At 24.2% G+C, this 17,444-nt stretch overlaps 1 protein-coding gene across 1 annotated transcript in view; it reads left to right on the top strand.

The window, feature by feature from the left end:
- The window catches only part of cog3 (component of oligomeric golgi complex 3), a 53,015-nt gene that overhangs the window by 18,511 nt on the left and 17,060 nt on the right, over positions 1-17,444 (top strand). Inside the window, exons 10-21 of the mRNA XM_073845633.1 lie at positions 2,241-2,367; positions 2,633-2,724; positions 4,718-4,857; positions 4,943-5,103; positions 6,613-6,718; positions 6,809-6,915; positions 9,302-9,391; positions 10,843-10,963; positions 12,637-12,725; positions 12,876-13,010; positions 13,146-13,221; positions 14,730-14,857. Coding sequence (XP_073701734.1) covers positions 2,241-2,367; positions 2,633-2,724; positions 4,718-4,857; positions 4,943-5,103; positions 6,613-6,718; positions 6,809-6,915; positions 9,302-9,391; positions 10,843-10,963; positions 12,637-12,725; positions 12,876-13,010; positions 13,146-13,221; positions 14,730-14,857 — 1,372 coding nt within the window. The remainder of the gene's footprint in view (positions 1-2,240; positions 2,368-2,632; positions 2,725-4,717; positions 4,858-4,942; positions 5,104-6,612; positions 6,719-6,808; positions 6,916-9,301; positions 9,392-10,842; positions 10,964-12,636; positions 12,726-12,875; positions 13,011-13,145; positions 13,222-14,729; positions 14,858-17,444) is intronic.

Genomic DNA, 17,444 nt, shown 5'->3' with positions numbered 1-17,444 from the left:
CCTCACAGCTCAGCTGAGCAAAAGGGTACGCTTAGTAGAAAATAAAAGCCTGGCTGATCATTAGATCACAGATGTTTGTGTCATTTCCTGTTCATTTATTGAATATGATCTGAGCAGGACCCGCTGGGCGCTCCAAACGCAGACAACGCCTTCACGCTCTACTATGTGAAGTTCAGAGCAGCGGCACCAAAAGTTAGAGTAAGTCTTCTATGCAAACACTCATTTGACACCAAATCAGATCGTTTTAATTGGCTTTTAACGATACAAAACCTTCTATAATAATGAATACAACTCAATATAATACATATCATAAAATATATTATCATTTGTGTTAAAATATTTCAAATTATACATTACATGCATTTTTTGTTTGTTTGTTTGTTTGTTTCAGAGGCTCATTGAACAAGTTGAACAGCGGTCTGACAAAATCCCAGAGTAAGTGGAGAAAGTTTTGGTTTATTATTTTTTTTGATAATTCTCATTTTATGCACGCACTCTTTTTTTTTTCTTTTTTTTATTTAAATTACGTGAAAAACTAAGGGACTTTTGGATCAGGGTTCTTTTATTTGAGTTATTATTTAGTTAGATTTAAAAAAAAAAAAAAAAAAATATATATATATATATATATATATATATATATATATATATATATTTTTTTTTTTTTTTTATTGTGTTTTATTAATTTATTTTGATTGTATTTATTTTGTTTTTATTTATTATTTATATTTGTTTTATTTCTTTTTTTATTCATTTATTGTATTTTTGTCCTTTTTTTGAAGGCTGCTTTCGACCATCTGCTTTTAAATATTTAATGATGTATTAATTAATTAATTTTACATACTAGTAATATTTTTTATTAGTATTTTGAATCCTTTTTTTGTAGATTTTCTTTTTCATTTTAATTTTAGTTAAAGATTTAGTGATTTTGTTGTGCTTTTATCATTTTTAACTGGGCAAAATAGTTTTTTAAATATTGTATTTATTTATTTGTAATTAATTCATTAATTTATTCATTTAATTTTAATTTTTATACATTTTTTGTATCTATTTTTACATTTCTTTATTCACATTAATTGTCATTAATTTATTTTTATTTATTTCATTTGAGTACTGTCAAACGATTAATCGTGTTTAATCACATCAAAAATAAAGGTTTTGTTTACATATGTAGATTCTTACGTCATCTGAAAGCTGAGTAAATAAGCTTTCCATTGATATATTGTTTGTTAAAATAGGACAATGTTTGTCTGAGATACAACTATTTGAAAACCTGGAATCTGAGGGTGCAAAAAAAATCTAAATATTGAGAAAATCACCTTTAAAGTTGTCCAAATGAAGTTCTTAGCAATGCATATTACTAATCAAAAATAAAGTTTTTATATGTTTATGGTAGAAAATTTACAAAAAATCTTCATGGAACATGATCTTTTCTTAATATCCTAATGATTTTTGGCATAAAAGAAAAATCGATCATTTTGACCCATACAATGTATTTTTGTCTATTGCTACAAATATACCTGTGCTACTTAAGACTGGTTTTGTGGTCCAGGGTCACATATGTGTGTATACTGTGTATATTTAATAAGTGTATATATAAATACAAACACATGCAGTATATATTTAGAAATAATTTAAATGTATTTATATTTATATACGTGTAATTACTATTATATATAAATATTTTTAATATATAAACGTAATATTATTAATTTTCTTAAATATGTTATGTCATCTTAATAAATCCTGTGTATTTATATATACATAAAAATGCATAGTGCACATTATATAAACAGACACTTTTATTTTCGATGCAATTTAATCGTTTGACAGCACTATTTTATTTATATATTTTACTTTTCAAGTTCATTTTTTTTTCCCATTTATTTCATTCTTTTATTTTTATATTTATGTATTTTTAATTTTGTTTATTTATTTATTTTCATTTCATTTATTTAATATATATATATATATATATATATATATATATATATAATTTATGATTGCAAGAAATAATAACAATAAAAAAAATTATTAAAAAAAAAAAAAAAATATATATATATATATATATATATATATATATATATATATATATATATATATATATATATATATATAAAAATTTTTTTTTTATTATTATTATTTTTTTTTAATTGTTATTATTTCTTGCAATCATAAATTATTTATCACGTAATGAGATACATGTGTTTCTGACTGAAGCAGCATCACTGTATTTCTGTCAGGTATCAGCAGCTGCTGGATGAGATTCATCGGTGTTATCTGGACCAGAGGGAAGCTCTGCTCAGTCCCAGTATAAACTCCACCATCACAGATCTCACCAGCCAGAACATCAAAGATCACTGCGCCCTGGTGAGGGAACTAAAGTTTGCGTCTTTGAACATTTTGCAACTTGGAGGTTTTCGAAAATATGAACCTACATAAACAATACTTACTTATTTGTGCATTTTTCAATTTTCCCATGCTTTATGTTTGGCAGACGTTGTGAATGTTCATAATGGCCATTTTTGCAGTTTAGTTTTTGCTGTTGTTTATACTGTGAGTGTTCCAGCTGTCATAAATACTCAGTGTGTGTTTATTTGTGACGTTGGGCTAATGATTGAGGTTGTTGTTTCAGGTGCGCAGCGGCTGTGCGTTCATGGTCCACGTTTGTCAAGACGAGCACCAGCTTTACAACGAGTTCTTCTCCAAACCCACGTCCAAACTGGAGTGAGCCACAAAACTCATTTCTGATTAAAGCAGTAGTGCACGCAAACGTGAAAACTCTCTCATAGTTTACCATCACATTGTTCTGACCCACAATATTTTTTTTTTTACTCTGTGAAACATATTAGACAGAATAATGCTTTTTTTTTTTTTGTCTTTTATTTATTTATATTTATTCTAGTAATACTATTTTTTAAATATTTTATTAAGGTAATTTTATTTAAATAAAGAAGCCTTTTTTATGGTTTTAATGGATTTTAAATGGTTTACACATGAAACACATTAGAATAATTTTAGTTTGTTTTTTTATTTATTTTTATTTATTTTCATTTTATTTATTTGTTTTTGTTTGTGGTTTTTATTTTTAATTTTGTTTTGATTAATTTATTTACTTTTTTATATGATTTAATTTATTTGTTTGTTTGTTTTATTTATTTATTATTTATATTTGCTTTATTTTTTTTTTTTTTTTTTTTTTTTTTTTTTTTTTTTTAGTTCTTTTTGGAGGCTGGCAGGTTAAATGACCATCTGCTTTAAATTATTTAATTAAATTTAGTATGAATTGAATTGATTAATTTAAACTTTTCATTATTAATTTTTTTTCTTTCATTTATTAATTCTCTATATTTTGTTTTTCTTTTTTATTCATTATATTTTATTTTAATTGCTTATTAAGTTAATTTTAATTATTTATTAATTTATATTTATATTTTAGTCTTTCTTGGAGGCTGGTAGGTCAAATGTCCATCTGTTTTTAGTTAATTATTTCTTTTTTATTCATTTATTTTATTTTAATTATTAAGTTAATTTTAATTATTTATTCATTTATATTTATATTTTCGTTTTTCTTGGAGGCTGGTAGGTCAAATGTCCATCTGTTTTTAGTTCATTAATTACGAATTAATTAATTTATTAATTTATATATTTGTATTTCTTTATTCTTATGTATTTGATTTATTTCTTTTTTTATTGATTTATTTTATTTGTTTATTTTATTTTACTTTTTTATTTGGAGTCAAATGGCCATCTTATTTCAATTAAATAATAATTAATTAATTTTATTATTAATTATTTTATTATTTATGTGTTCTTTATATTTATTTAGCTTATATATATATATTAATTTAATTATTTTAAAATATTTATACATTTATATTTTGTTTATTTGTTTAATTTTTTGCATTTATTTTTTAAAATAAAAAAATAATTTATTTTTTATATTGTTTATTTGTTATTTATTTTTAATATTTAAATTTATTTATCTGTTGTTTTTTAAATTACTATTTACTTTGTATTTATTTTTAGCATTTTAGTTTTTTGTTTATTGATTTAACCTTATTTTTTATTTTATTTACTGTCTTTTTTGTGTCTGACAAGTTAACAGGTGTTGTATTGAAAAGGGAACTTATTTGTTTTCTATTTTTCCATTTAAATTTTTATGTCAACAATTAATTGTGCCAGAATCAAGCTGGATCTTTTGGCTTTTAAATCTATCTATATGTGACCCTGGACCACAAAACCAGTCTTAAGTCGCTGGGGTATGTTTGTAGCAATAGCCAAAAATACATTGCATGGGTCAAAATTATTGATTTTTCTTTTATGCCAAAAATCATTAGGAAATTAAGTAAAGATCATGTTCCATGAAGATTTTTTGTAAAATTCCTACTGTAAGTGTATCAAAATGTAATTTTTGATTAGTAATATGCATTGTTAAGAACTTAATTTGGACAACTTTAAAGGTGATTTTCTCAGGATTTTGATTTTTTTGCACCCTCAGATTCCAGATTTTCAAATAGATGTATCTCGGCCAAATATTGTCCTATCCTAACAAACCATACATAAATAGAAAGCTTATTTACTGAGCTTTCATATTATATATACATCTCAGTTTTGTAAAATTTAACCTTATGACTGGTTTTGTGGTCCAGGGTCACATATTATTATAATAATACTTGACAATATTAGAGTGTGATGTCATTTGATGTATTTGTGATAGTGAGCTTCTGGAGAAACTCTGCGTGTCTCTGTATGACGTCTTGAGGCCTCTGATCATCCACGTGGTCCATCTGGAGACGCTCTCTGAGCTCTGTGGGATCCTGAAGAACGAGATGCTCGAGGATCACGTCCAAAACAACGGTACTAAACCCTGTTTCTCCCACAGCCATCTGTTTATAAGGAATGGGTTTGTTTGTTTGACATGCGATTGTTGGGTTTATCTCAGCGCTCCAGCTGGCAGCGTTCGACGGCGTCGTGAAGCAGATGCTGGAGGACGTTCAGGAGCGTTTGGTCTACAGGACGCACATCTACATCCAGACGGACATCATCGGATACAAGCCTGCGTCGGGAGACCTGGCCTACCCCGACAAACTCGAGATGATGGAGGTCAGCAAACACATCTGAACACTTCTGAAATGTCAGATACTTTTAGATGCTAGATGCTGGGAAATCAGTTTATGTTTTGTATTATTTTATTTCAGCTAGTTGCCATTACAGGATTTCTCATTTGCTTTGTGTAACTAGGTACTGAAGTAACAAAAACTAAAAGTGAAATGTACGTATGTATGTATTTATTTAATTTATAATATATAGAACACCACAAAAAAAAAATCTAAACTTAAACAAAATTACTAAGTAACAATAAAATAAAATAACAAATAAATAAATAATAGTATAATATAATATAACTAAAATAATAGGAAATGCAGCCAGCCAGCTTTTGTTTTTCATTTATTATTTTATTTTTGTAAATTGATTCATTTTCATACTAGTTTATTTGTTTGTTATATATATTTCAATTTATCTTATTTTGTATGTTTATTATTATTTTAATTTTTAAATTTTTTTAATTTATCTACTTTTGTGTATTTTATTAACTTTTTAATTATTATTTGTCATCTACTTTTTCATTTTTATAGTTTTATGTTTTATTTATTTATTTTACATTTGTTATGTTTATTTATTATACAATTTTTCATTTTTTAGATAATTTTATAATTTTAATTATTATTTGTCATTTACCTTTTTATTTATTTATTTTAAAAAGTGTTTATTATACAATTGTTTATTATTATTTATTTTATATTTTATTGTATTCATGTATCTAATTTTGTATGTTTTGTTAATGTTTTTAAAATCATTAATTTTTCATTTACTTTTTATTTAGTTTATTTTTTTTTAGTATTTTTTTAATATTTTAATTTATCTTATTTTGTATGTTTTATTATATTTAAAATAATTATTTTTTAATTTATGTATTTCTATTTTTTCATTTTTGTAGTTAATTTGTTATATGTATTTTTTTGTTATACAAGTTTGTTTGTTTTTATGTAAATATTTTTCATTTTTCATTTTTTTACATTTTTGTAGTTTGTTTTAGTTTATTTATTATACAGTTGTTTAATTTGTTCACATTTTAAAATATTTTTTGTTTTATTTAATTTTGTATGGTTTAATGTTTTTAAAATCATTATTATTTTTTTCATTATTTTTTTACTTTTTATATTATTATTTCTATTTTTTGAATAACTTAAATAATTCTTATTTTGTTTTATTTATTATTTGTAGTATATTTATTATACAATTGTTAGTTTGTTTCATTTTTTATATTTTAATTTACTTCCTAACCTTTCTAATCTTTACTTACTAATCTAATTTTGTATGTTTTACTTTTTTTATTTATTTATTTTTATACAATTGTTTTATTTTTATGATTTTTTGTTTTGTTTTTTCAATAATTGAAATTATTGATTTTAATATATTTTTAAGTGTATTTGTTCATTTTGAATGTAACCCTATTTTAGTGTGTATATTTATGTACGGTAGATGCAAATCAAGTCAATGTTGTCATTCCAAATGTGTTCTAAACAATGAATTCTGCTTTATCCGTTGTAGAAAATCGCTCAGAGTCTGAAAGAGGAGCAGATGAAGTTGACCTCGAACAACTCTTTCTCTGACGTGCAGCTGGAGGAGTCTGATAATAAGAAGCTCATCAGCTCTGGTGTGTGTTTGTCGTGACCCAGTGTCTCTAATCAATAAAGTGTTGACTCGTCCTGGAGCGCCCTGACCGTATGCTGTGTTTCTCCTGCAGATTCGCGCTCACACAGCACAGTTTCTCCAGCAGATCTTCACGGCATGTGGTATCCCACCGTCAGACGGACGCTCGTCTGTCTGTCCAAACTCTACCGCTGCATAGACGTCAGTATAAGAACACCACCATCAATCAATTAGTCATTACAAAATGAATTAACAATTATCTTCATTCAATAATTAACAATTTATAAATGCAAAAAGACCAATCTGTAGTTTCCCAATGGCACTGATTTATAATTAATATGTATTAAGAGTATTCAATAATTTAGGATCAGATTTTTCTTCTTAATTAGATTAGTATATTAAATCTAAATCTGAATTAAATCTTAATGCTGATAGAGCTGGTAGTTTTCTCATCTTTTAATCACCCAGGGGTTATTATAGTTAACTTAAACCATAAAAAAAAAAAAAAATTGCTCCTTGGAATAAAATAAAAATTTATGGAACTAAAATAAAATGTGTAAATTTATTTTTCATTTTTGTTGAAATATGAAAATTACAGTGATGCATTGCTGCCACACACATATTTTTTCCACTCAATTATTATCTTGTTAAAACAACGTTTTCTCGTAATAACGAGATGTTTTCTCATAAAAGCGACATCTTTTCTAGTAATAACGGCATTTTATCTGTTTTCTCGTAAAAATTAGATGTTTTCTCATAAAAATGAGATATGACGTTAAAATGTTTTCTCGTTAAAGCGACATCCTTTCTTGTAATAAAGGAGTTTTATCTGTAAAACATGTTTTCTCGTTAAAACTGTTTTCTCACAAAAATGAGATATGACGTTAAAATGTTTTCTCATAAAAGCGACATCTTTTCTCGTAACAAAGGAGTTTTATCTATAAAACATGTTTTCTCGTAAAAACTAATGTTTTCTCGTAAAAATGAGATGACGTTAAAATGTTTTCTCGTTAAAACGACATCTTTTCTCATAATAACAAGATCTTTTGTAGTTGTTTTCTCATTGAAATGACATTTTCTCGTAATAATGACGTTTTCTCCATAAAACGTTTTATCGTTAAAACTAGATGTTTTCTCATAAAAGCAACATCTTTTCTCGTAATAAAGGAATTTTATCTGTAAAACATGTTTTCTCGTTAAAACTAATGTTTTCTCGTAAAAATTAGATGACGTTAAAATGTTTTCTCATAAAAGCAACATCTTTTGTCGTAATAAAGGAGTTTTATCTGTAAAACATGTTTTCTCGTTAAAACTGTTTTCTCGTAAAAATTAGATATGACGTTAAAATGTTTTCTCGTTAAAGCGACATCTTTTCTCGTAATAAAGGAGTTTTATCTGTAAAACATGTTTTCTCTTTAAAACTGTTTTCTCGTAAAAATTAAATATGACGTTAAAATGTTTTCTCGTTAAAGCGACATCTTTTCTCGTAATAAAGGAGTTTTATCTGTAAAACATGTTTTCTCGTTAAAACTGTTTTCTCGTAAAAATGAAATATGACGTTAAAATGTTTTCTCATAAAAGCGACATCTTTTCTCGTAATAAAGGAGTTTTATCTGTAAAACATGTTTTCTCGTTAAAACTAATGTTTTCTCATAAAAATGAGATATGACGTTAAAAAGTTTTCTCGTTAAAACGACATCTTTTCTCATAATAACGAGATCTTTTCTAGTTGTTTTCTCATTGAAATTACATTTTCTCGTAATAATGAGATGTTTTCTCATAAAAGTGTCATCTTTTCTCGTAAAAGTAAGATGCTATGTCGTTAAAACGACATCTTTTGTCATAATAACGAGACATGTTTTTCGTAAAAACGAGACCATATTAGTTTATTTATTATACAATTATTTTTTTATTTTGTAATGTTTATTGATGAAATATGTATTTTGTTTTAAATTTTTATTTATTTGTCATTTATTTTAATTCAAAAAAATTTTTTATTTTTGTAGATGACTTTTTTTAGTTTATTTATTATACAATTGTTACATTTATTCACTTTTTTATATTTTAATTTATTTATCAGATGTTGTATGTTTTGTTAATGTTTTTCAAATTTGTATTTATTTTTTTCTCATTTTAATTGTTTTTTCATTTACTTTTTTATTTTTACATTTATTTTTTATATTTTAATATATCTTATTTTGTGTTTTATTGTTTTTTATAATTATTAATTTTTTCATTTATTTATTTTCATTTTAAAATCTTTATAGTTTATTTGTTTGTTTAAATATTTCGTTTATTATACAATTGTTATTGTTATTTTTTAAATATCTTAATTTATGTAATTTTATATATTTAAAAAAAATAGTATTTGTCATTTACTTTTTAATTTTTGTAGTTTATTTATTATACAATTGTTTGTTTTATATATTTTAGATGACGTTATAACGAGACTGCAATAGTTGAATATTCTTTTAAACGATTATAATTATTATATTAACAAGTGGTTATGATATTTTTGTGAAAGGCAAGATAATTAGTTGTTTGGAATAGAATGATTGATGATTGTTTTGTGTGGTGTGTCCTTTAGAGGGCGGTGTTTCAGGGTCTGTCACAGGAAGCTCTGTCTGCCTGCATCCAGTCTCTTCTCAAAGCCTCTGATGAAATTCAGAAGAGCAAGGTGAGACGTTTATGCACTTATATACAGTACTATAAATAAATTTTAGTTTATTTTTTTTTTATAAATTTTAAAAACAAAATTTTTAAGTTTATTTATTTATTATTAGTGGTAGTATTGGTAGTAGTATTTCACAAATTTTTCATCAATTTCTGTTTTAGGATATTTTTGCTTGTTTGTCCTGAGAAATGTATTCTGCTGTTGTGAATTGATCCAAAAATATTTTTTATTAATTATTCTTTTTTTAATTTAATATATATATAATTTTTTTTTATTATTTGTTTATTTGTCTTGAGAAATTCATTCTACTTTTGTAAAACAATTTATTCATTTTATTTTTTTATGTATTATTATCATTATTATTATTACATTTTATTTTTATCTATTATTTTTGGTTTTGAGAGATTTATTGCACTATTCTAAATGACTCATAAACAGAACATTTTTTTTATTTCTAATTAATTAATTTTATATATATTTAAATTATAATTTTATCTATTAGTCTTAAGAAATTATATTACACTATTGTAAATGACCCAGAAACAATTTAGTTTTATTACTCTTTTTTTTATTCCTAATTTACTCATTTAAAATCTTTTTTTTACTTTATTTTTATCGATTATTTATTTGTCTTGAAAAAATTCAATATATTATCCACTATATGACCCAGATACAATTTATTCATTTGTATTAATTATTTTCTTTATTTCTTATTTATTCATTTTATATTTATTTTTCTTTTTTTTTTATCTATCATTTATTTGTCTGGAGAAATTCATTGCACTATTGTAAATGACCCAGAAACAATGTATTAATTTTTATTAATTATTTTCTTATTTATTTTCTAATTTATTAATTTAATATTCCTTTTTTTTATTTCTTTTTTTTATAAAAATTGTATTTATATTCATGTTTTTTTTTTGAGAAATTCATTGTCCACTATTGTAAATGACCCAGAAACAATTTATTAATATATATATAATTCTAATTTATTAATTTTATTTTTATTTGTATCAGTTAATTTATTTGTCTTAATAAATTCATTGCACTATTGTAAATTACTTTTTTCTTTTTCTTTTCTATTTTCTTTTCTTTTTCAATAGCCTTTTTTGCAGTACACATTGTTTTAAAGCAACTTTACATAAAATCTTGATCTTAATGTTTATAATATATTAATATCGTTGTGCCTTATAGTGGTAATTTGCAGATATAAGTACTGTATAAATGCATTGGATGCACTGTATTTACAAATATCCAAACTTTAATTATATTGCAGAGTAACAATATAGAATATATATATTTTTAAACTGAACTATTAAATATTGTACGTATTTTTTGATATGTTATCTGGTATAATTTGGTAAAGAAAAACAGAATTCCTATAGACTTAAATGAGATGCTTTGTCAGAAACAGAAATGTTTTGGATGTTGAACAGACTGAACTTTCTTCACAGACTCAAATAGACAGCCAGCTCTTCCTTATCAAACATCTCCTTATCATGCGCGAGCAGATCGCTCCGTTCCACGCCGACTTCGCCATTAAAGAGATCTCTCTAGATCTGAAGAGAACCAGAGGTGTGTGAGCTCAGGCCTTTGTGTTTAGCTTTTATAAAACTGTTTTCTGAAGAAAGACAATCATAAACAGTGATAATTGTGATTAAATTGTGATTTAAATTGTGATCAGCTGTATGCAAACTGACCCACATTTGGTTTTTGACCACTAAAAATGTTTCAGTTTTCTTGAAGAGTCATATCAAGATCCCAGTATATCTAGAAAGTTAACCTTAAATGGCCATAAAATTGAAGATACCAAAAGAAAAGTTTATTATGAACCAGTATCTATAAGGATATTGTGATATCTTTAATACATCGTGAGTTACAGTCATGCAAACTTTGGAAAAGGACATGCAAAATGTGCTCTTTCCCATTTTTGAACAGTCACCATTGGCATATAATGCATCAAAGACTGATAAAGTGAACAGATTTTATTAGCTGACTTACCAATCTCTGTGTAAAAGTAAAATAATTATGCTGGCATTTTTTTTTAAGTCATTTACAAGCCTGTAAATTGGCTCCAAATCTCTGGTCATTTTGACGCTTCTACAGAGTAGTCATGGCCATATTAATATCCACATATATCTGGAAATGAGCCATATTGGAGCTTAAAAATTAAGATATTAAAAGAAACTTATATTAAGAACCAACATCTAAAAGGATGTTAAGATATCTTTAATACATGTTGAGTTACAATCTTGCAAACTTTGGAAAAAATATACAAAAAAGTGCTTTCCTCCATTTTCTAATACTCACTATTGGCACATAATGCAACAAAGATTGCTAAAGTCAGTATATTTTACTAATAGATCTACCGATCTCTGTATAAAAGTAAAATAATGATACTGCCATCTTTCTTGAGTCATTTACAAAGCCTATTAATTGGCTCCAAATCACAGGTAATTTCAACCTTTACAAATTAGTTGGGCCTCATTAAGATCCCCATATCTCTGAAAATGAAGCATACTTGGGCTTAAAAATGGAGATGTCAAGAGAAGCTTTTATTAAGAAACAACATCTAAATGGATGTTAAGATAAGTTTAATACATCTTGAGTTACACGCATGCAAACTTCAGAAGAAATACATAAAAAGTACTTTTTCCAGTATTTGAATGGTCACCATTGGCACATAATGCAACAAAGATTGCTAAAGTCAGCATACTTTACTAATAGATCTACCGATCTCTGTATAAAAGTAAAATAATGATACTGCCATCTTTTAGAGTACCAAGCCTGTAATTTGGCACCAAATCACAGAACATTTTGACCCTCTTCTACAAAAATACACTTCTTAAGTTACAGTTATTGCAAACTTTGGAAAAACCACATAAAAACTGCTTTTTCCCATTTTTGAACGATCGCCATTGACATATAATGGAACAAAGATTGCTAATGTCAAATGATTTTATTACCTGACCTACAAATGTATGTATAGAAACAAAATAATGATTCTGGCAACTTTTAAAAGTCATTTTATCCCCCTGTAATTTGGCTCCAATTTGGTGAAAATTGTCTTTTTGACCCAAACTGCTGAAATCTGATGCCAGATGTTTCAAAACCAAATTGAGGAAGTTTTATTTGAAAAGCCCAATTGAAATTCACATAAAAAATCGACTATAAATGGATGAAATGTGTGTAATGTCAGTAAAGCGCCAGCAGATGGCACAACAACATTTGTTTTTCTCCGTCTTCAGACGCCGCTTTCAAAATCTTCAACCCCAAGGCTGTGCCCGGTTTCTTCCGTCTGAACAGCCATAATGCCATCCTTGAGTTTTTGCTGGAGGTAACGTCAGCTTTTATTTATTCATTTCATTTGGTGGGTCTTTTCTGCTCTCCAAAAGTCTCAGACCCTCGCACCTGATTCCTGATCCGTAGTGAATGATTTATGGCTTGCATTTTAATCATTCATCATAAGCTAATGCTTTCACACCAGGGTACACCTGAGATAAAAGAACACTACATTGACTCCAAGAAAGAGGTGGATCTGCACCTGAAGTCCAGCTGTGAGCAGTTCATACAGCAGCAGACGCACATGTTTGTGGGAAACCTGGAGGACTTTCTGACCAAGGTCAAGATTCACTTAAATACAGGGTCTGATTATTGAAATATTTCAAGTTAAAATGTGGTTTCATTCATTTGGTCTTCTAGTTTTTGTCTTAAAATGGTATAATTGTGTAAAAACAAACAGTTTCTTTAATAACAGGTAGGAGCTATCAAAACGATGGCTGTTCAAGGAGGACCAACGTACAGCCTCTCGCAGCAACCCTGGGCTCAGCCACGTGAGTCGGGAATTAAATGTTTCATCAACTTCTAATTATCTGATAATTAGCTCTAATTAGCTGTTTGATTACACTGAATGATCTGCTGCACAGCTAGAAACGCTTTTATACTGTTGAAGCGTGAATTTCACTGATAGACGTTTAGAAAGGCTAATAGCCTGTTCATTCACATATAACTTGACAATGATGTAAACAAAGAATCATTAATGTTTGAATCATGCTACCAGTCAAAAGTTTAGACACACTTGACTTAATGTTTTTCATAATCTAAAAACGGAAAAGTGTTCTTTAACCAAACATTAATTATTTTAAAAAAACAATACAATATATATTTTATTTATAAATACAAATTGTGGCAAGGATTGTTGTTTTTAAGAAAAACTGAAGTTAATCATTTTTTCTCCCCATGGAATTCATTGCACATTCCACAATTTGGAAAGAAAAGAAAAAAAAAAAAAAAATTAATTAAATTATAATATATATATATATATATATATATATATATATATATATATATATATATATAAATAAATAATAAAAAAACATTTAAAATTTAAAACATTTAAAAGATATATAATATAAAATAAAAAATATAAAATACAATATAAAAAAACAATAATTAAAAATAATAATTTATAATAATTAATAGAGTTTACAAAAAATACTTTTTTTTTTTTTTTTTTTTTTTTTCAAAAACAAAGTGCACCAAGGAATGATTCTCAATTTGTTTTTAAGAAAAACTGAAATTAAGATTTTTTTTTTTTTTTTCATGGGACACACTTAAACAAATTCTTAATTTCAGTTTTTCTTAAAAACAAATTGAGAATCATTCCTTGGCATAATTTGTATCTTAAAATAAAATAAAAAAATATATTGTATTGTTTTTTTTTTTTTTATAATTAATATTTGACTACAAAAACAATACAATATTTTTATTTATTTGTATTTATTTATTTTCAAATGCAAATTGTGCCAAGGAATGATTCTCAGTTTGATTCTCAATTTGTTTTATTTCCATGGGAAAAAAATCTTAACTTTTGACTGGTAGTGTATATTATTTCATATATTATAAAAATTATTTTTATTTTATCTTTAATATTTTGTAATATTTTTTTTTATTCCTAAACAATTTTTTTACATATTTTGTGTTGTAAAAATTGCTTCTTTAATTTAAATGAGCTTACATTTAATGCGCTTGATACTACCATGATGTAAATTCTTTGTTTAATTTTTTTTTTTTGCATTAGAGTAATAAGATTTTATTTGCATTACATTAATGAGAATCTAGTGTGAAAATGTGCTGAAAAATTCTATTAATGTTGAAAATACAATATGCTTCATTTTCATTGTGTAAAGTGTTCTTTCTTTAAATTTTGGGGTGAAATATGACCCATACATGTTCTTGACAGATATTCATGCTGTTACATCATAATGAGGCAGAGATGTATGAGTGTGTTGTATTGAAGTTTTTGCACTTGTTAATGAGGATGCATTTTCTGCACTTTTAGCCAAAATTAATGACATAGTGATGGCAACCTATCGGATACTGAAAAACAAGTTGCCTGGGACGTTACAGAGCATGTCTTTATATCTGGCCAATAAAGACACAGAGTTCATCCTGTTCAAGCCAGTCAGGGTGAGTATCACACCCATTATCTTAAATAAATGCCAAATATCTTAAAAAAATAGTTTTATTTATTTTTTTTTTAAACTAAATTAAATTAATTTAAACAATTTAGTTATAATTTAGTTCATTTTTATTGCATTCATTGTTTTTATTTTTAGTACTTCTAAAAAATATATTTTTTAGTACTAAAAAAAATTACAATTATTTTTAATTTATTAACATTTATTTCAACTAATGTATTTTCTTGTATTTTTAGTTTTAGTCATAAAATCATGCTGGAAACAGTTTTGTTATTGTTGAGTTAAAATCCATCCAAAAAGAATCAAATTTGTTTTGATTTTGATGTTGAATTTTTTTTTTCTTAATTTCAAAATATTATATTATAATAGTATTTTTAGGAAAACATTATAATATTTAGAAATGATTTAAAAAATATATTTTTTTTAGTAATTTAGTTGTTTGATTTAGTAGTTTTTTATGCCTGTTTAGTTAATTTTGTTTGCACTTAATATTTTAGTAAAACTAATAATACTAAAATTATTGTTTAGTTTATTATTACACTGTTAGTATTTTTAGGAAAACATTTTAATATTTATAAATATGATATTATAATATTTAGAAATGATTTAAAAATATATATTTTTTGTAATTTAGTTGTTTGATTTAGTAGTTTTTTATGCCTGTTTAGTTAATTTTGTTTGCACTTTTAATATTTTAGTAAAACTAATAATACTAAAATTATTGTTTAGTTTATTATTACACTTTTAGTATTTTTAGGAAAACATTATAATATTTAGAAATGATTTTAAAAATATATTTTTTAGTAATTTAGTTGTTTGATTTAGTATTTTTTTCTGCCTGTTTAGTTCATTTTGTTTGCACTTTTAATATTTTAGTAAAACTAATAATACTAAAATTATTGTTTAGTTTATTATTACACTTTTAGTATTTTTAGGAAAACATTATAATGTTTATAAATATATTATAATATTTAGAAATGACATTATTATATTTAGAAATGATTTAAAAAATATATTTTTTTAGTAATTTAGTTGTTTGATTTAGTAGTTTTTTATGCCTGTTTAGTTAATTTTGTTTGCACTTTTAATATTTTAGTAAAACTAATAATACAAAAATTATTGTTTAGTTTATTATTACACTTTTAGTATTTTTAGGAAAACATTATAATATTTAGAAATATATTATAATATTTAGAAATGACATTATTATATTTAGAAATTATTTAAAATATATATATTTTTAGTAATTTAGTTGTTTGATTTAGTAGTTTTTTTTATGCCTGTTTAGTTAATTTTGTTTGCACTTAATATTTTAGTAAAACTAATAATACTTAAATTATTGTTTAGTTTATTATTACACTGTTAGTATTTTTAGGAAAACATTTTAATATTTATAAATATGATATTATAATATTTAGAAATGATTTAAAAATATATATTTTTTGTAATTTAGTTGTTTGATTTAGTAGTTTTTTATGCCTGTTTAGTTAATTTTGTTTGCACTTTTAATATTTTAGTAAAACTAATAATACTAAAATTATTGTTTAGTTTATTATTACACTTTTAGTATTTTTAGGAAAACATTATAATATTTAGAAATGATTTAAAATATATATATTTTTTAGTAATTTAGTTGTTTGATTTAGTAGTTTTTTATGCCTGTTTAGTTAATTTTGTTTGCACTTAATATTTTAGTAAAACTAATAATACTTAAATTATTGTTTAGTTTATTATTACACTTTTAGTATTTTTAGGAAAACATTATAATATTTATAAATATATCATAATATTTAGAAATGACTTTATTATATTTAAAAATGATTTAAAATATATATTTTTTTAGTAATTTAGTTGTTTGATTTAGTAGTTTTTTATGCCTGTTTAGTTAATTTTGTTTGCACTTAATATTTTAGTAAAACTAATAATACTTAAATTGTTTAGTTTATTATTACACTTTTAGTATTTTTAGGAAAACATTATAATATTTATAAATATATTATAATATTTAGAAATGACATTATAATATTTAGAAATGATTTAAAAATATATATTTTTAGTAATTTAGTTGTTTGATTTAGTAGTTTTTTATGCCTGTTTAGCTAATTTTGTTTGCACTTTTAATATTTTAGTAAAACTAATAATACTAAAATTATTGTTTAGTTTATTATTACACTTTTAGTATTTTTAGGAAAACATTATAATATTTATAAATATATCATAATATTTAGAAATGACTTTATTATATTTAAAAATGATTTAAAATATATATTTTTTTAGTAATTTAGTTGTTTGATTTAGTAGTTTTTTATGCCTGTTTAGTTAATTTTGTTTGCACTTAATATTTTAGTAAAACTAATAATACTTAAATTGTTTAGTTTATTATTACACTTTTAGTATTTTTAGGAAAACATTATAATATTTATAAATATATTATAATATTTAGAAATGACATTATAATATTTAGAAATGATTTAAAAATATATATTTTTAGTAATTTAGTTGTTTGATTTAGTAGTTTTTTATGCCTGTTTAGCTAATTTTGTTTGCACTTTTAATATTTTAGTAAAACTAATAAT

This window comes from Garra rufa, chromosome 8, assembly GCF_049309525.1.
Source record: "Garra rufa chromosome 8, GarRuf1.0, whole genome shotgun sequence".
NCBI classification, from domain to species: Eukaryota; Metazoa; Chordata; class Actinopteri; order Cypriniformes; family Cyprinidae; genus Garra; species Garra rufa.
This window is presented reverse-complemented; position numbering and strand designations above follow the sequence as displayed.